This window comes from Protopterus annectens, chromosome 1.part1 (genome assembly GCF_019279795.1).
Source record: "Protopterus annectens isolate FY-2018-M chromosome 1.part1, PAN1.0, whole genome shotgun sequence".
NCBI lineage: Eukaryota > Metazoa > Chordata > Ceratodontiformes > Protopteridae > Protopterus > Protopterus annectens.
The window spans coordinates 496,477,195-496,498,695 of NC_056726.1; the positions used below are offsets into that span (position 1 = coordinate 496,477,195).

General features: G+C 38.2%; 1 protein-coding gene across 1 annotated transcript in view; it reads right to left on the reverse strand.

The window, feature by feature from the left end:
- Window positions 1-21,501, reverse strand: part of ALDH8A1 (aldehyde dehydrogenase 8 family member A1) — a 660,663-nt gene that overhangs the window by 286,878 nt on the left and 352,284 nt on the right. The window contains exon 2 of the mRNA XM_044076268.1: window positions 18,841-18,988. Coding sequence (XP_043932203.1) covers window positions 18,841-18,988 — 148 coding nt within the window. The remainder of the gene's footprint in view (window positions 1-18,840; window positions 18,989-21,501) is intronic.

Here is a 21,501-nt window from a genome sequence, read left to right on the forward strand (position 1 = left end):
GTGCTCCAGGTTTTGATTAATTGCTGTGTTCTCTTTAGCTTGAGAAAGAAAGTTATATCTGAGGAAGTGCTTTATAAGAAAACACAGGACAGCTACCTGCAGACCATATGTTTTTGATTTCATAGGTTCATAGGTGATTACTAAGCTAATGGCACAAGAGCCTTTACAAACCTAGCCAATAATACCCAGGATATGACAATATTATATCCTAATTCCCCAGATTGGGGATGGGGTAGTATCGGGATTGTGGGTCTTCGGGTGTTGGAGCCCTGAGTCATTTTACAGACTGCCTCTGTCCATAAGGGACATGGGCGGTCCCCAGGAGTGAATTTACGGTTCCCCATCCATTTATCCAAATTCTTTTTGAAAAGAGTGAGGGATGTGCTTTGCTTTACAAAGATGAAAAGTTTATTCCATAGATGAGGTAGCCTTTGGGATAGGAATCTGTCTCTCCAGCAAGTTCTGTTAGAGTCACAAATAAGGTTTAAGTCCATGGAATGCATTACCTTTGTCTTATATTTATGAAGGGATCACAAAGTGCTTCGATTGTATAACATATAACTTTAGTTCTAAATTGATATGTATCCTGGTAGTAGCTATAGGTATTTTTTTCAGTGGGAACAAAACGTGAGCAACTACTGGTCTTATTTGTTTCACTGTAAGTGTTTAAGTGTTTACATGCTTACACAGGACAAATGGAATGGCCCTTACATATCACATTCCTGGGCACTTGAATGATATAAAAAATGAGGATCACAATAACGCATTAATAATAGCTTGCTCTGATTGTAATTTGGGGGAAATGTTAATTTCAAGTTCTTTAAAAGGTGATGCTTAGCATTAGATATATAAATTACACAAACCTACTGCTTTATGAAGAAACAAAATGGCATTTATACTTTAGTTCCACTGGAGCAATATAAAATAACTTCTGCTCCAGGTCTTGATTAATTGCTCTGTTCTCTTTAGAATGAGAATGAAAGTAATATCTGAGGAAGTGCTGAAGAAAACACAGGACATCTAACCGCAGGCCATATGTTTTTGACTTCTGACTAGCTAATGCAGGAATAAATATTAAACATGCATTTTAAGGTTTTTACACAAAACTGAAATAAATATATCTGTTGAATGGTTGCAATTCATTCAGTGTTTTCATTTTGATAAATAATCCAAATGTACAAGATTTTCTTAAATATTTATTTGATTATTATTTTTATTTATTTTATTTTATTTTATTTTACATTTGTTGACCGGGCTAGTCTAACTGGATACATGTCCATTTTCAGTAGAGGCCCGGGGAGATAAGCTCCAAGATAGAACAATAAAATTAACAAGATAAAAAAATAAGGAAAAACATTTAAAAAAATCATATTTACAATGCATATTACAGGTTATCACAGTAAATTCATCAGTGCAGAATACAGGCATAACATAGCATGCTAGTACAATCAAGATGTTCTAGAGGGAGATAGTATTATGGTTAATAAGGAAAGAATTACAGTTAATGAGTAGAAGGGGTAGGAAGAGCAAAGTATTAAGAGATACATAACTAGTCAGGCTTGGTACAGGGGCATAACCAGTGTGTTTTGAGGAACACTTTCAATTTGCTTTTGAAGCATGATACTGAGGGAAGTGAGGAGAGTTCACTGGGGAGGAGATTCCAGGCTTTTCCTACAATATTAGAAAAGATGGAGTTTCCAGCCTTGTTGTTTGGTTTAGTGGTATGTACTAGAAGTCTCTGAGAAGACCTTAAGGATTTCAGGTATTTATAGGGAGTAATGAGTGTGGATAGAATAGGAGTTCTGGAAGGTTTGTAAAAAGTGTTGTGAGCTATAGATAGTTGATGGAATTTAATCAGATGTTGTAGTTCAAGCCATCCCAGCTGCTTTAAATTAATGCAATGGTGGGTTCTAAATGGGTTGCCTGTAGCAAATCTGGCAATGTTATTGTAAGACATTTCCAATTTGCTAAGATTATTTTTTAGACAGATTAGTAAAAATGGGTGAGGCATAAAGAAGTGAAGAGATTAGATGCGCGTGTGCTATAGTGGTTTTAGCTGAAGGTAAGAGGAAGGATTTTACCCTATAGAGAGTTGACAGTTTTTATAGTATTGTTAATATGGATATCAAAGTTCAGATTGTTGTCAATGGTGATACCCAATAGTTTGGTGGTTGGTTCAGGGGATATAATAGTTTTTTTGGTAGAGGTAACTGAGAAATCAAGAGGAGATGACTTATTGGTGGGAGAGAAGAGGAGGAGTTTAGTCTTTTTGGGGTTTAGGAGAGGGCATCTATGTGTGAACCATTGCTCAACTGTGTTAAATACTTGTTGGGTAAGAGATTGAAATTCAGAAGAGGAGGTGGCTGAGCATATCAGTGTGGAGTCATCTGCATATTGTATGCATGTGGCTTGGGGGATGGCAAGGTGAAGGTCATTAATAAATATGGAAAAAAGTAGTGGTCCTAGGATGGACCCTTGAGGGACACCAAGTTTGACAGGCAGGTGAGTGGAGAGAGACTTGTGCCATAGTACGGCCTGTTGTCTTTTATCAAGGTAGGACTGGAACCACTTTATAGAAGATGTATCTAGTGACAAGGATTTCAGTATTTGATGAGAATTTGGTGATTTACCATGTCAAAAGCTTTATACAGGTCAATAAATAGTGCTGAAGAAAGCTTGTTAAGATTGCGGTTTTTGTTGATACAATCTGTGAAGGAAAGAAGGGCAGTACTAGTGCTATGTGAAGATCTGAATCCATGTTGGCAGTTGGAAAGTAAATTATTTTGGGTTAGATGGTCAAGTAATTGTCTGTGAATGCATTTCTCCATGATCTTTGCCAAAGGAGAGAGAAGGGCAATGGGGTAGTAGTTGGAGAGTTCAGTGGAGTGTCCACCTTTATGGAGGGGGATAATATGGCAGATTTTCCATAAACTGGGGATATGACTTTTGGTAATAGTTCTATTGATCAGAATAGAAATGGGATAAGCAATAGCTTTGGCTGATTGTTGTAGGAATTCAGCAGGTAGTTGGTCTGCTGAGGGTGAGCATGGTTTTAGTTTCTGTAGAAGGGTTAGAATATTTGTTGTTGGAACAGGTTGAATATGAAAAGTAGGGGGTAAGGTTGATTTATAGAAAGGTAGAGTGAAGTTATTAGGTGATAGTTGACTAGCTAGTGTTTGTATAGCATTAGTAAAAAAGGTATTGAAAGCATTAGCTGTATTCAATAGATTTTTGTGGTCAGTATTTTGATGGTTTGGAGTAGTGGATTGACCTGGATGGAGTAGTTGGTTAATGCTAGCCCAAACTTTTTGTGGGTTGTTTTGATTAGCTTGTTGGGATTGTAGGTAATAGTTTATTTTAGAAAATATTATAGCTTTCTTGGTTTCATTTCTTAGCTGTCTAAATGTTAGTTGGTCTATAGGGTTTTTAGTCTTCATAAATTTTGCCCAAAGTTTGTTTCTAAGATTTATTTTATGTTTGGTTTCTTTTGAAAGCCATGGAGCAGATTTGGTTTTAATTCTAATTAATCTGGTTGGAGCATGGTGGTTGAGAATGGCAAGGAAGTTGGAGTTAAAGTAACTAATGGCTTCATCTAAAGGGAGGTTGTGTAAGGGAGACAAGTTGCAAGCTCTTAGTTCCATTTGGAATAGTTCAGGGTTAAAGTACTTTTTAGATCTGATGTTTTTGACAGATATTGGAATGGGAGAGCTGATTTTATGTCTGATGATATAGGTAAGAAAGTGGTCACTTAAATCATCAGGGAGGGTTCCTGAATCATAAATGTGAGGATGATGGTTTATGAGAATCCAGTCTAATAAGCTTGATTTCTTGTTAGATTTATTTATTCTGGTGGGGGAGGTAATGGTTTGGGAATACCCATATAGGTTAATATGGTTTGTGGGGAGGCTGCTGCAGTAGCAGCTCCAGTCAATGTTTGTATCGCCTAGTATTATGGTTTCTTGGGGCAGGTATTGGGAAAGCGAGCAAAGTATGTTTTCCATGGTGGCAGTGTTGTTACCAGGTGGTAGATATATACAGATAATATAGATGGATTTGGCATTGTTAAGATGACGTTTGATTTTAAAATCATATTTTCACTGCTGTCTTGAAGATGAAACAATCAGATCTACTATAAGAGCTTGAGTGCTATATTCTTGTGATACACTTGCTGACTGCCACTTGCTCAAACAGACACGAGTTTGAACTCCCACTACCTCAATCTCTCACAACTTCTTAGCTCCCACAGCCCTAATATAACCCTAACTCTAACCCTAAAACTTCCTTCCCACTCCCTAACCCTAAGACCCCTTCTTGCTCCCTAATCCTAAATATCCGTCCTCACTCCCTAAACTTATCCCCCTCTCCCTTAACCTAACTCCCTGCTCCTTAAACCTAAAACCCTTCACAGTCACTATCCCTAAGTCCTCCTTCATGCTATCTAACCCTAAAACTCCCTGCCAACTTCCTAAACCTTCCCTGATCCTTAACCTTAAAACCTCTTCATTCTCCCTAACCTTATGACTCCCTTAACCCAAAACTCCCTTCCCCAGCTGTGACCTAATCCTCACTCTCACCCCTTCCACTTTCTCACCATGCCTGCAGCACTTACCGTGCTCAAACTCAAATAAAATGTACAGATAAGCTGCAGCAACTGCTTGCCTGAATTCATATTCGAGTTGAAGTGTGAGCAGCAGTCTAGCTGAGTTACAAGACACTCAAGTCTTTAGCTTTGAGACAGCATGTTCCAAGAGCTTGGTACTCGAGCACTTGTAGAACACCCTAAACCATTTGATCAGTTTGGCAGTTAATATTAAAACGTTTTTGATTTTTTGCTGGTTCCAACACATTTATATAAATCTTTTGTAATTTTAGTTGCAGTTTAGATCAGTGGAAGAACAAATGTAGATAGAAAGCTTATCTGTTTTACAAAATATGTGACTTCAGTTAATTTATTCCATGCCTGATATATATTTTTTTAATTCTTAAATCTCTTAAACATATACCACTAAAGAAAAACATAAGTAAAACTACTCAAAATAATAGAAACAGCACCTCTAACTAATAAAAGTATGAACTTTAATTAGCCCACCCCACACTGCAACTTGCTGGTCTAACTATATAACTAAAAAAGAGGCAAGGAGAAAATTACACCTTCCACAAAATCATACCACAAACCAACCAAAAACATCCTCCAAACCCAATTAAAAATAGAAGCAAAAATGAATAAATTATTCAAACAATATCAAAATCAAACCCAATAAAAAAAGAAATTCTGACTTAAACATAGTGAAAAATATTTTACTTTGGATAACTGTTTTATAGCTACACACTAAGGTCATCCTGGCTAAGGTCATCCTGGAACCTTCAAAGCCTTTTGTTCTACCTTCTACTACTATTCATCAAAAGTATATAAAACTATAAAGTATACTTCTGAAAACTGGAGTCTAAAATACATCAAAAGTGGCAAAATGGCGAAACTGAATATGTAGCTGAATATGCTGGAGGAAGTGCTAAATATGCATAATATCTGACTGTGTAGGGGATAGGAAACTCCATAATGTGACCAGTTTACAAGCAAATACTAGGCTATTGGTCTATTATAAGCCTAGTCAATAACTGGAGGTGAAAATGAAACCCTGTACCTTGTATCCCTGAGGTAAAGATTGTAAAACCATTGTGTCAGCCCTGCCCCAGACAACTCTGCCCCCAAATCCCATCAAAGTGGCTTTGATACTCATCATATCCCTTATTATCTAATCCTACAATACCAGATATTATGGGTATCTAACACCTCACCACAAGATTTTATGTGTTTGTGTGTGTGTGTGTGTGTGTGTGTGTGTGTGTGTGTGTGTGTGTGTGTGTGTGTGTGTGTGTGTGTGTGTGCGTGTATATATACATCTATATATATATATATATATATAGATAGAGAGAGAGAGAGAGAGAGAGTCTTATAACTTCACTTTAAGACCATTTCACTGAAACCCATTTCAGCGAGACCAAATCACCTAAAGTTCATTTCACTGAAATTTAATTTCACCTAAAACTCATAGGTTCACAGGACCTGGACCCTTTACAAGCCTAGCCCACAGGATTACCCAGGCATCATGCTACCCCACCTTAGTTCTTAGTGCCTCTGTCGAGTAGAGCCACTGGAGTGATCCCCGGGGTAAATTTTCTATTTCCCATCCACTCATCAAGATTTTTCTTGAAGAGGGCCAGTGAGGTGCTCTGCTTGACATGTATGGGAGTCTATGCCATAGCATGGGCAGTCTCTGGGTTATGAACCTGTCCCTCCAGAATGTTCTGTTGATTGTGGTAATGAGGTTGAGGTCTCTGGAGTGTGTGGTGCGGAAGGATTGGGATTTCTTTAGATGTAGCATTTCTAACAGAGCTGGGTCAGACATGGCTTTGTAAGTCAAGAAGCAATCACCTCTAAGGAGGCAATATGAGACAGAGAATAGTTGTTTTTTTTTTTGCGTCTGTCCATATAGGACAAGTATTTAAGGGCTAGGATCCTCTTTGTGAAGTACTTTTGCGGCCTCGGCAGTTGTTGCAGGAGTCTAGTGAGGTACATGCCAGATGGGGCATTTAGGTGAAATCATTTCACTAACAAGTAATACTCTAAGGCAAGTCAAAGGTGTATGTCCTTTTCCCCATTGTAGTGTGATCCTGGTGTTAGTATATATAGTTGGGGGATAGGGGGCACAGTCCCCCACATTGGGGGTGTGGGGGGCATAGCTCCCCACTTAATTTGGTTTTCTGTTGTCTGGTTTTGTTTAACATTATTTGGTAAAACCAAACTAGGCGGAGACTAGACCCCCACACCCCCCTAACTATATATACTAACACCAGGATTGCACTACAGTTGGGAAAAGGACATATACCTTTAACTTGCCTTACAGTACTACTTGTCAGTGAAATGAGTTTTAGGTGAAATGAACTTTAGGTGATTTGGTCTCAGTGAAATGGGTGTCAATGAAATGGTCTTTCAGTGAAGTGATACGAATCCATATAGATATATATATGTATGTATGTATACATATATATATATATATATATATATATATATATATATATATATATATGGGATCCGGACACATGCTCGACTAGCATATGTCCAAATCACAAAACTTCAAACACACATACACGAAAGCGCTTAACATTGACAAGCGCTTCCGTGTATGTGTGCCTGTTTCATAGATCGGACTACAGTGCGGGTAAGGGAAAATTCTCTTTTCCCCACTGTAGTGCGATCTCGGAGTGAGAATAATAAAGTAGGGGGGGTGTGGGAGGTACAAGGGGGCAAAGCCCCCGTGCAGAAACATAGATTTTTTTTTTGAACTACACATACATGGAACCGTTTTTCGATGCTAAGCGCTTTCATGTATGTGTGTTCGATGTTTTGTGATTCGAACATATGCTAGTCGAGCATGTGTCCTAGACCCATATATATATATATATATATATATATATATATATATATATATATATATATATATATATATATATATATATATATATATATATGTATATATATATATATATATATATATATATATATATGTTAGAAAATAAGTATTAATGTGTGTATGCTTAATGCCAATTAAAGTATTTTAATACGCTTTTCATTCTATTTTTCATGCACTGTATTTTATACAAATTGAGTTTCATATGAGACTGAAAAAGATGCTTTTTGAAAACTGCAGTATGCCTTCTGAAACTTGCAAGTTGCCCTCTGACCTAGTAACTGCTAGCACAGCAATATTCTTGTTTATGCCTTGTAGAAATGTACTTGAGAAGCAGGTGTTTATCTGCTAGGTCAGAAGCGAATGAATGAACAATGCCTTATGTTATAAATGTAATGATTTCAGACAAACAGCTCTGTCCAGAGGAGCGGAACCTCTGCAGCTGTAGTAATTTAGAGATAAAGTAGATAAAGGATTATTAGAGAAATGAACTGCTAGCATTGTGCTTGATTTTAACCATAGTATCTTGAATGTAACATAACATGTATCTAACTGAGAGTAACCAAGGCCATGTTGTTTCACATAAAAATTGATAAATCAGCAGAAATTCATGGGAAAGATGGTCAGCAGATGATGATGAAAAAGGTGGTAATCTGTTACGTCAGCATGGTAGGACATAACTAGTTTAAGAATGTATAAAAGTGGAAGTATTTCCTGTTTCTGGTTAGACAAACTCTGTATTAGCACGTTTTTGTCTCCTTGCTGCAAGATTAAAGTGCCTTAACCTGAACCTACCATGTTTTGATCATTTTTAAAGTACCTCTCGCTCTAGGCCTAGGTCAGAATTGGGCCCGGTGGCATGCATCCGTACGGAGAAGAGGCCAAATCGGCTCTTCTGTTTTGAAAGACCTCCGACTGAATTGTCGTTCGAAAGAGGCCAGCCACTGTTTCTGATCTGGGATTGGAGGACGAGTCAATGATCCGGTGGATCAACTCACGGAGGGTCAGATAAGGAGGAATTACCTTATTTCTGTTTCAAGATCAGGGACTAATTACAGAACTGTTTTTTTGTCAAGTAGATTTGCATGTGCAGATCAGGGACAGAAAAGGGGGTTACTGTTTTTGTCATAGATCAGGGAAACGGAATAGGTAGGCAGTTATTCTAGATAAACTGTGAAAAGGTATAGGTTTGTGGTACCACGTGATAAAAAGGGTTATGTAACAATTTACAGCTTAGCTAAGACAGCAATGGGAAATCTGTGCACAAAAAGTTCCCGAGACCCGCCCCTAACTGAAGACGCGAAGAATATGCAATTACAGCATGCCAATAATGTTAAGTACTACACCAAATGGGTTGATAAGTATAAATTCAAGGGTAATTTAGATAAACTTGCACTTATGAAACTTGTTAAACAGTTAAAAATAGACGCGAAAGGTCAACTAAAAAAGCAAAGACAATTAGGAGTCCCTCAGGCGCATAGGTGGCTTGAGGAAGCAAATCGCAGGGAGCAGAGAATTAAAAATTCAAAGACAATGTTCTTAGACAAAGAAGACAATAACTTGGTAATAGCAACGGCCCCTCCGCTTCCGTTGCCAGAATATGAAGCAAGTGGACAAGCTGATCCACCTCCGCTATACCCAGTTGTTCCTGCAAAAGCACAACCGTTTGTCAGGGATCCTATCGAGACCAGGTCTCGAACACGCGACTTGAGAAGGGAGATTGAATTAAATTAATTAAATAGAAAATCACAGGCTATGAGTGAAGAAGAGATATGTCCGCTCATAGAAGTACCAAATCCTCAGGCAGGACAGGCGGGACAGGATCCGACTCTTTTAGTTTATAGACCGTGGACACCGGAAGATATCCGGAAAGCCACGGAGGGAATTCCCCACCCAAAAGTGAATTTTAGAAAATTTTTAGAAGACTTACAGGGTATGAGATTAAGTTACCATTTAAATGGAGAAGAAGTAGAAAAAGTAGTTAGACAAATTGTGGGTCCAGATTGGCACATGATCAGTGGCGACTGGAATCCTCGTGACGCACAGCTTAGACCACTCCCACATACTAATGCAGAACTGGATGGCAGAGTAAAAGGTCTGACAGACCGAATCTCTGAAAAGTGGAAGCCTAGGGCTGATTGGACTTGCATTAATCAGTGCATTCAACAGGAAGGTGAAACGGTTGATAGATATTATGCTAGACTGTTTTAGAGTGTTTTAATAATCACTGCAGAATGCAGATACCAGAAAACCAGACACAAGATTCCTCATATGAACAACAGTTAAAGAATGCATTCTTGAAGGGTAGTATAACTCCCATTAGCAGCTTTATTACAAAGCATATGGTAGATCATCAAACAAGTAGACTACAGCCATTACTTGAATATGCTAGACATGCAGAAAGACATTTTAATAGTAAAAAGAAAAAAAAAACTCAAATATTTTCGGCAGAAGATGGGTCAGAAGTATTTGTAGTACAAACTGGGAAAAAGGGTAAGAAAAATACCCAGGGAAATAAACAATCTGACAAGCGATCAGAAGATTTCGAAGAAAGAAAGAAAAAAGGTGAATGTTTTAAGTGCGGGAAGAAAGGCATTTAGCAAGAGATTGCAGGCTAAACAAGAAGGTGACTACAGAAAATAAGGAGGATGAGGAATGACTATATGATAGTCAGGAATCATTGGATGAGAATAAGCAGGGAAAGGTAAGTGCAAATATGATAGCAGGAGTAGAGGATGTGACACAAGGAGTAGAGGACGTATATGAATTCACAGACATAGAAAAAGGTGAAATTTTAGACCTAGCTCTTTTGAGCTTAGAGCTTTACTTAGCAGACACGAAACCGGAAGTGACGCTTCTGGTAGAGGGGAGGGAAGTTAAATTTCTGTGTGACTCAGGGGCTTCACGGACCCTGATTCACCCTTCCAAGTTACCGGAAGATTCAGAATCACCAGATTATATACTAGTGAAAGCAGCTAATGGACAGCTGTATCGGGAGCCACTCTCCCATGACATAGCAATAACAGACCCCGTTTCAGAAATGACCCAGAAAAGTAAAATTGTAGTTTCTGCAAAATGCCCAGTAAATCTTTTGGGTAGAGACTTGATGCAGATATTTGGCATAGCCATAGTTCCAACCATGCAGGGTATGGAAGCACAGCGACAAATGGATACTTTTGTAGTGCGACCGGAGGGTGAAACGTATTATTGGTACAGCCAGGACTTAGTTACGACTGGTCCAGGGGCAGTAACCGAAGAACTGATGAACGTAGCCATCAGTAAGTCCCCCTCCCTCGACATTGACAAACAGCATTTGTTGCATTGTACTCAATATTACTGTAACAGACCAGGACCTGATAAAGACTATGAGCACGAATTATTTCAGAACCATGCAAACAGACTAGTGCTGCAAAATTTGTGCTGGGATACAGAAGGAAACAGTGTAGTAAGCTGTTCATTGCCCCAGGAATTTTTAGCACTTTACAAATCTAATCGATTGCCACATGTTAGTTTAACTAAGAATAAAAATTTGAAATGGGCAGACTTAGGTGAAAAAGTCACAAGGTGGGAAAAGCAGACAGAATTAGAGCTCTCTGAACAAGGAGTACAGAAACAGAAATTGAATTGGATCACACAGACACACCCAGCTGTACACTCACAGGCTAGTGAGGATAGCTGAGTATTACTCTTATTGGAAGAAGAGGAGAAAGCCTTGCGGGACATACCAGACATTCTCTGGTCAGCAGGGAAATCAGATGTAGGACTTATATGAACAGCAGGACCAGTTACTATAACGCCAAAGTCAGCATTTAGACCCCAGAAAAGACAGTATCCCTTGAGAAAGGATGCAGAGGTAGGAATCAAGCCTATTATAGCAGCCTTACTTAAGGAAGGAGTCTTGATAGAATCTCCTGATTCGCCATGTAATACATTCTTTATTTCCTGTCAGGAAAGCAAACGGGGAATGGCATATGGTCCAAGATTTGCAAGCTGTAAATAATGCAGTTATACCCAGGGCACCAACGGTGCCAGATCCACACACTTTACTGAATGATTTAAAGCCAGAGCAAAAATATTTTTCAGTGGTAGACATTAGTAATGCATTTTTCTCAATACCGATACACCCTGACAGCCAATATTGGTTTGCATTTACATTTCAGGGAAAGCAGTACACATATATAAGATTACCACAGGGATATTGTGAAAGTCCAACAATATTTGCACAGGAAATGGCAAGCAACCTGGCGGGATTTATCCCACCGAAAGGTAGTCAGATTTTACTTTATGTAGATGACATTCTGCTGGCAGCCCCCACCCAGCAAGAATGCAAAGAGGACACAATAGCTTTATTACAATTTTTAGCTACTCAAGGTCACAAAGTAAACAAAGACAAGCTACAGCTTTGGAGAAAACAAGTTAAGTACTTGGGATATGTAATATCCAAAGAAGGTAGAATATTAGATGAAGATAGAAAAACAGCAATTTTACAAGCACCTAGACCAACTACCAAGAAGGAAATAATGTCCTTCCTGGGAACTACTAATTTTTGTCGGAGTTGGATACCGAACTATGCTTTGGAATCTGCTCCACTGGCCGATTTAATATTTAAGAAGCCGATGGCAGCACAGGATTTATTACAATGGACACCTGAAGCAGAAGCAGCTTTCTGCAAGCTGAAACAACTGATAGCATCATCCTTAGTTCTAGGATTACCAAACTATCACAAGCAGTTTATTCAAACTGTAGACTGTAAGCAAGGTTATATGACATCAGTATTAACACAGCAACATGGGGACAAACAACGCCCCATAGCTTACTATTCATCACAGTTAGACCCAGTGATGTGATCCCTGCCCCACTGTGTACAAGCAGTAGTTGCAGCTGCAATGGCAGTGCAGGCTTCGGCCTCAGTAGTACTATTCCACCCTCTCACATTGAGAGTGCCTCATGCAGTCGCAATTATTTTACTGCAAGAAAAAGTAGCATATCTTTCTCCAGCTAGGCATCTTTCCTGTATGACCATACTGTTGAGCCAACCTCATATGACAATTGAACGATACACAACTTTCAATCCGTCAACCTTGCTCCCAACCCCTGTGGATGGCAAACCACAGTGCTGCTTGCAAGAGATTGAGCAAAAGACATTACCTAGACAAGACCTTACGGATGTTCCCTTGGATGATGCCGAGGTGACATACTATGTGGACGGCTCGTACAGGAGGGGTCCTACAGGACAGAACCTAGTGGGGTATGCAGTCTTTTCTGATACTGAAACTTTAGAAGCAAAATCTTTACCACACAACTTATCTGCATAAGCGGCAGAATTGATTGCCTTGACAAGGGCATGTACCTTAGCAAAAGGTAAGAAAGTGAACATTTATACTGACAGTATGCTTTTTCTACTGTACATGTTTTTGCGCAGCAGTGGAAAAATAGAGGAATGATAACATCTACTGGTAAATTGATCAATCATGCGCAATTTATTTTAGATTTGTTAGATTCAATTCAGTTACCTAAAAAAGTAGCTATTTGCAAATGCGTAGCTCATACGAAACAACAGGACAGAATTTCAAAAGGTAATGCACGGGCTGATACAGCTGCAAAGCAGGCAGCTTCAGCCATAGAAACTTTTCATTTGAGTGAGGAATTACAACCCTCTGAAATTTTAGATTTCGAAATGTTAAAAACAATGCAGACACTTACTACAAATATAGAAAAACAGAAGTGGATAAAACGAGGAGCAATCCTTGAAAAGGGACTGTACATCTCCAAGGAGAAGAAACCAATTTTGCCATCTAATTTGTTTAGATATGCAGCATTGTTGAGCCATGGGCAGAGCCATGTCTCAACAGGGGGGATGGTACAGTTAGTGAATCGAGTATTTACAACCTACGGATTTACCAATTATAAAAAAAATTTTTGTGCAGCATGCCATGTTTGTAACAAGCATCATGCACAAGTGGCGTTGAAGCCTAAGCAGGGGAATTTTCCTACACCACCGTATCCATTCCATACTATTTGTATGGATTTCATAGAATTGAATAAATGTGAGAATAAGAAATATTGCCTTATCATTATAGACATGTTTTCCAAATGGGTAGAAGCGTTTCCAACTAAAAATCCAGATGCAGCTACAGTTGCAAAGGTCCTTGTTAAAGAAATTATACCCAGGTTTGGTATACCGGAAAAGATTTATAGTGATAACGGGACACATTTCGTGAACCAAACGATTCAACAACTTAGTCGCTATTTTGGGATATCGTTAAAGAACCACTGTGCTTATCACCCCCAATCTGCAGAGCTAGTAGAGAGGCATAATGGGGTGTTGAAGAATAAACTTAGGAAATTGATAGCAGAAACACAAAAGAACTGGGTGCACTGTTTGCCTTTAGCACTGTTGAGTATGAGAACTGTTCCAAATGCAAAGGGATTAACTCCTTTTGAAACTTTGTTTGGGAGGGCATATTATACACCTCAGTGGAAACCTCTCATGTCTACAGAGCAGGAGGCTGACAGTTCACTTGCAGGGTATATGAGGCGATTTTTGAATAACAAACTTTTGCAGTTAAATTCTGTTTCAGATAAAGAGCAACCGAAATCGGAAGCACCAGTAGCCCCAGGCACCTGGGTCTGGATGAAGATTGTGAAGCGAAAGAATTGGAGTTCTCTGAAGTGGGAAGGTCCGTACCAGGTACTACTGTCGACACCCACTGCAGTCAAGATCGCAGAGCAAGCTTCCTGGATTCATTTGACGCACTGTAAACTGGTTAAAAACTTTGAACTGGACAAAACCTTTGTTACTGTTGCATAACAAGAACAAAATGGCCAGGTAGAGAGTGAGTAGAGACATTGAGCAACCTCAGAAAACTTGTATGATCGTTTTTATTGCAATATTGATCACACTGTTCTTTTTGTTGTGGCCACTCCTTTTTCCTGCCACAAAGGTTGAACTGATTAGACGTAATGAACCAAACATAGACTGGCATCCAAACTTTAACACTTATCAGGCAATTACACGTGTGTACGCAGAGACTTTTAATGTTTCGAACTGCTGGGTCTGTACGGCCATACCAACAGCATACGGGGGTTTATTAATGACTGCTATCCCCCTAGGGGTCAATGAGACCTGGGAAAATCTGTTTTTTGACACAGTTGCTATTAAAGCACATGATAAGGTAGCACTGTATTTGCCTGTGACACAAAAAGGAGTTGTATGTTTCTATAAAAATGATACCATCCAAGTGGGATGGAGTAAGTGTAATGTTACAGTACAATATAAATGTTATAGAAAACCAAATGATTTGAGTGGATCTTATAGTACAGATTATGACTCATTTTTGAAATCTATGCATAAGACTCTTGATCAGGTACAACGCAATCCTGTACTTTTTAAACAGTTATCTGTAATAGATAGGAAAATGTTTCATGCAGGGCAGTCATTTCATAACAAAGTAATAACTAAGGTAGAGGATTGTTATTTTGTATGTGGTAAAAAAGCATATAAATGGTTACCTGAGAATTGGTCTGGCAGTTGTTTTTTGGGGTACCTGGTTCCGGCCATTAGACACACTGCAGTTTTGCCTCAGGGAAATATTCGAAATACTCGAGATGTAACCAAAAAGACTGTTAAGAAACCTGAGAATCCAGTGGGACAAATTGAAGCAGGCTGGAAAGACCATCGTGATGTGGGAACCAAACTTGTGCACATGGACTTGAGTGATGCTGTTATATCCTGGGCAGGTATATCACCTATGTGTGGTGGAGTTAAATCAATATGGGAGCTGCGAAAACTGTCCAAACTTCTCAAAGTAATGAGTAATGTGACTTTTTCTGCTCTTGAACTGATAACTGAAGAACTGAATGCCATGAGAACTGTAGTGCTCCAAACCGAATGGCTCTTGACTTCACCCTAGCGGCGAGAGGTGGGATTTGCGCTTTAATCAAAGAAGAATGCTGTGCGTTTATTCCTGACCATCAGCATGAAATTAATGATCATCTCGAGGTGATTCAGCAAGTGTTGGCCATGACCTAGCCAGGCCCAAACCCTCTGACAGACTTTTTCCAGAATGCCTTTGGGGGGGTGGGGCTTCATTTTTATGAACATATTGATTGCTATTGGGGTAGGATTACTCCTAATAGGAGTTTGTATTTGTTGTGGAATCCCCTGCATGAAGAGATTAGTTAAAGAATTCATAGATATATCCGTATCTGAGACTATGTATCAAAGTACTGAATTTGAAGAGCTGCTAGAATGCGAAACGCTTTCTTAAAAGTTTAAACTGAATGACTTTCTTAACTGCAAATCCTGAATGGAAGAGGTTAGGAAAAGAAGCAAGCTGTTTATTCTTTTTTGAAAATAGAATAAAAAGTATTAACAGGAGGGAAATGTTAGAAAAATATGTATTAATGTGTGTATGCTTAATGCCAATTAATAATCAAGTATTTTAATACGCTTTTCATTCTATTTTTCATGCACTGTATTTTATACAAATTGAGTTTCATATGAGACTGAAAAAGATGCTTTTTGAAAACTGCAGTATGCCTTCTGAAACTTGCAAGTTGCCCTCTGACCTAGTAACTGCTAGCACAGCAATATTCTTGTTTATGCCTTGTGGAAATGTACTTGAGAAGCAGGTGTTTATCTGCTAGGTCAGAAGCGAATGAATGAACAATGCCTTATGTCATAAATGTAATGATTTCAGACAAACAGCTCTGTCCAGAGGAGCGGAACCTCTGCAGCTGTAGTAATTTAGAGATAAAGTAGGCAAAGGATTATTAGAGAAATGAACTGCTAGCATTGTGCTTGATTTTAGCCATAGTATCTTGAATGTAACATAACATGTATCTAACTGAGAGTAACCAAGGCCATGTTGTTTTCCTCAGGAAGTTTCACATAAAAATTGATAAATCAGCAGAAATTCATGGGAAAGATGGTCAGCAGATGATGATGAAAAAGGTGGTAATCTGTTACGTCAGCATGGTAGGACATAACTAGTTTAAGAATGTATAAAAGTGAAAGTATTTCCTGTTTCTGGTTAGACAAACTCTGCATTAGCACGTCTTTGTCTCCTTGCTGCAAGATTAAAGTGCCTTAACCTAAACCTACCATGTTTTGATCATTTTTAAAGTATAATTTTCCTTTGACAATATATATATATATATATATATATATATATATATATATATATATATATATGTGTATATAGATATAGATATAGATATAGATATAGATAGATATACACACACACACATGCATATGTATATGTGTGTGTGTGTGTGTGTGTGTGTGTGTGTGTGTGTGTGTGTGTGTGTGTGTGTGTGTGTGTGTGTGTGTGTGTGTATAACATGGTAACCATATCTCTCAACCTCTTACAGCAAGAAATCTGAACAAAGCCATAAATAAAAGTGGGACAAAGGCCCAAAAATACTGACTTCTTTTTTAAATATTGCTCTTACAAACTTAGAAAATTGATAGAATAACAGGTTTTGCATTAACATGAATTTTCTGAAGGGTATGATGTCTGAGACTCAAATGTCTGTCAGTGTTTTCTAGCTTTAATCTTTAATGATTTCCCATTAATTTGCTAGAAAAACACAATTTTATGGAAAATGGACCAAAAATATGAGTCAGAAATCTGGACATTTTGTGAAAATCTGTACAGTTGACAGGTATGATTGTAACCACTTAAAATGCTGGGACCTGCTAGAGCAAGTCCTGAAACACGGAGGCTGTTATGATGGAAAAAGAAGACTTACATATAGCAAGTGCAAGATAGCCATTTCCCAGAATATATTCTTTTCTCTGAAGAATGCAATTTTACAGTTGGTATATAGATACAGATCCATGGTGGTGGTGCTGCGGTAGCATTGTTGCCTCACAGTAAGATGCTGTCCGGTTCGATTCTCAGCTAGAGCGTCTTCTGTGTGGAGACATGCGTGAATGGGTGTATCTTCATTGAAGGTTGTGCATCAGGGCTGGTAACTCGGCACGTAAAAATCAACTACCAATCATTAGCGGACCGGAGTTCTGCTGTGGCGACCCCTAACCGGGAAAAGCCGAAAGATGCAACAACATATAGATACAGTATAGATAAGTTTATTGGACTGTAGAGATGTATTTTGTTTGATTGTTCTGATGAAGTCTAAGTATTAGGACAAAAGCACTTAATATGTGAATAAATTGAAGAGTGGTTTACATTTCCTGTCTCCTAAGCAGTTACATGGAAATTTGGGAGGTATGGGGGCTTGCCCCTTGCAAAAAAGAAGTTCAAAGGAGAAGAGAGATATTCAGTGTTCTCTTCTTTAATTGTTTATGATTTCTGATTTACACCTCTTTTCCATCATGTTATTATTATTATTTTTTTTTAATGCATTAACATTCTGTGGTTTATATTTTTGTTTCACAAAGACAGAGCTGTAGCAAGGGAATTTGGTGCCCTGCCGTATTTACCTATAAGGGATCCTGATCAGGAGTGCATAATGCCAACTTGTAAACTGCACAATCATTCCTTGTTTTAAGATAGCTGTCTATCACTAATAAACATTGAAGAGTTGGACTGACAGATTAGAACTTGTCTATAAGCAATTTAAATCATTTAATGACACTTTATAAAGTGTCAAAAGATTTCATTTAATGTCCCCTACAAGTTAGCACCTAGGGCAGGTGCACTGTTTACTTCAACCTTTCTGTAGTACGGTACACAAATGTTTTTGCCTGAGGTAGAAGTTGTAGTTTCTTTACCCAAAATATTCTCTTGTCCATTCATTGGTCCATTCATATTTTCCCAATAATAAGGGCCTAATGTTTAATATTCTTAACATGATACACCAGAGTTTAATGTAAAAGTTTAGTACCCTTGTTAATATACTACTATACTACTCCAGGCTAACTAGTTTTAATAGCGTGTGGTCATACATTTTCTTCTTTCCTGTCCACCTCATAATCTATGCTTTCTCTCATGTCTAGATAATCTGTAATCTCATCTTTTTCTATCCAATTTCCCCCCTACAAACCCTTCCTCAGCTTACTTTGAGAAACTACAATGTCTAGACTACAATAAGGAATTATATCAGATGATTGTATAATACAAATGTCAGCTATAATAGCATAGCATGTAACTTCTGGTGTTCTGTATGTCTTGTATGTTTTTTTGTATCATTTTTTGTATAATGTTTTGTATAATCTCTGTATATGGAGCTTTTCTCCCCGGGCCTCTGCTGAAAATGGGTCTTATCCCAGTCGGACTTTCCCAATAAACAAATGTAAAATAAATAAAATAAATAACAGTGTTTATCATGAGTCAGAGTGTAGAAGGGTTAGCAATAGTCATTGCAGTACTTATTCTAATAAAAACACAGTAGTGCCTCTAACCTTGATCCTTAGACTCAGCTTGTGCAAGCTCTTCCAGATGAGATTCGATCAGATCTGCTACTTTATTAAGAATACTAGATCTGTCCGTATGACTCTTTGAAGACCAGGCAGGAAAGGCTTCTTTGGCAGCATTAACAGCAGCTTCCACCTGCAGAGAAATAAGAGATTATTTGTTATGTTTCGAAATTCCATCCATAATGAAAAAAGGCAGCAGTTTCTATGGTTTAAAGTTTCAACCTACAAATAAACATAATATTTAGTTTGTTCCAGGCTTTTCTTTTTTTCTTCTAAAATTCACAGCATCTCAAGTGAAGGAATTATTAATGGCAGTGATATATTATAATTATAAATTATAATTATAAAAGGAGCCTAACCCCATGCTGTAGCGAGATGAGTTCTGACTAGAGAACAGATGACCAAAGATTGGGTACTAAAAATCTGAAAGCCTAAAAGAAGAGGATGAGAGTCAGAAAATTATACATTTTTGCCCATCCTGGAGGGTGGAAGATGATGGTTCCCAGTCAGTTGATTGAACTCGCTTGACACCAGTGCCGGTGGACCAGCAAGATGTGAGCTTAGTGATTCCAAGATAGTGAAGGTTGCCCTTATAGGTTTACATGTGAATGTTTCAACATACATAGATGGAGGTCATAGGACTCCCCAGTGGTGATGTGGATGCTAGTCTCATCCATCACAGTGGAGGTAAACCATTAGAAATGCCTTCACTCTCAACATAACACTGACAGCACAAAGCATCCTCATGGTTCCTCAAATGATTGCCATCTCAGGATGGCTCTTGTCCCCATGCTGATGGCACACAAAACAGAGGAATAAATGAATTCAAGTCCACTTGGGGAGGCTCAGTGTTTAGTAGGCACAGGAGCAAACAGCACCTAGGAAAAAAGGGAGGAAGTGGTAGGTTCATAGGTTCATACTAGGCTAACTTCCCTTGCGAGCCATTTTAAGCCTAGCCACTTATCCCTTGTGAGACTCAAACCCTGTACCTTGAGTTTGTAAGGCAAACACCTTAACCATTAGGCCAGCCTCCCAAGCTAGCACTCTGCATTATTTCTGCCTTACAACTCTGAGGTCTAGAGTACAATCCTCACTGGTTACTGACTGCATGGAGTTAGCATTTTTTCCCTAGGTCTATGTCATTTTCCTCCAGGTTGTCTGATTTCCTCCCACCTCCCAAAATTGTGTTAGTTGGCTGGAGGCTCTAAACTGTAACTATATATATATATATATATATATATATATATATATATATATATATATATATATATATTCCTATATATGTTTCATTTTTGTTTCCAAAAATGCAACTTTATTTATCTGAACAGGAATAACAAACAACAATAATAAATCATTCACACACAGCAGAAACATATTTTCAAACTATTTACAAGAGTTCAGCATAAAGTATATCAACATATTCCTTTAACATAGCTATCCTTTTCACTGTTGGCTGTTTCTCTGTATGTCTCCCCTAGTTCTCCCAAATATTCCAATCAAAAATACACCTCTAACATATAACCTAATCTGGGTAGGAGCAACACACAACATAAAAGTGAATAATCATATAACATTTATCCTTAATGCCTGCCATATATCTCATTTCTGTTCAGATAAAGCCTCTTACTAATATAATACTAGTACAGTAAACTCCAGACAACAAACCTCACTTCACAAATATAGGTGTAAATATTACCAAATCTGAAACAATGCAATAAAATAAATGACCCCATTATTTGTGTCAATTTAACCGCTTTGAAATATTACATCTAAAAGGACTGAACCTTTGAAGCACATTCTTTAGTTACAATAAGTAGTTAATTGCATTGCATTACATTGTACCTGATAGTTGCAGGCCTATTGTAGGTAGTTTATATGGCCTTGTTACACTTGGGCTCTAAACTAACTATTCTACATTAAGAAGGTTTTTTCTGCACTCTTGTGACAGAAGTGTGCTGATCTAACCTGTCTGAGTTAGGGATTGCTGGTGGAAGGCTTAATGTATGCTTTCCTGATTCGTAGTTAGCTTAAAACTTGTTCTTCTTTGCCCATATTTAACCCTCGCGTTTGTAAGGGCTTTGGCATAGATACTACAAATTGCTAAGATTCTGCTTTCACCTGGAGCAATCCATTACTGAAAAGATAAAAATAAGTATTTTGTTGTACTTCTCTTATAAATTCTGACTATATTTAGCAGTTTCTTAAGTTATTTGCTGTATTTTCTTCACTTTATATAAAACAAAAATGTGCTGTTTGCTGTTGCTTTAAGTAGTTACTTGCACTGTGTTACATTGTATCTGATAGTTGTAGTGTTGTTGTAGGTAGTTTGTTTGGTCTTGTTACACTTGGGCTTCAAAACAGCTATTCTACAAAAATAAGTTTCTTTTCTGCACTCTTGTGGCAGAAGTGTGCTGATATAACTTGACTGAGACTGCTAGTGGAAGGCTTATTGTGTGCTTTCCTGGTTGGTAGTTAGCTTAAAACTTGATTCTCTTTGCTTGTATTTAAGCCTGATGTTTGCAGTGCTGCTTTCTGCACAGCAGGGCTTAGCAGTGCCTTGCACAGACACAAAAGCCCTGAAGCACAGTTTTTCCCTAAACAGCTGTCAGTGAAACCCTTCCAAGCCATTCTGCTACTCTAGGAGCA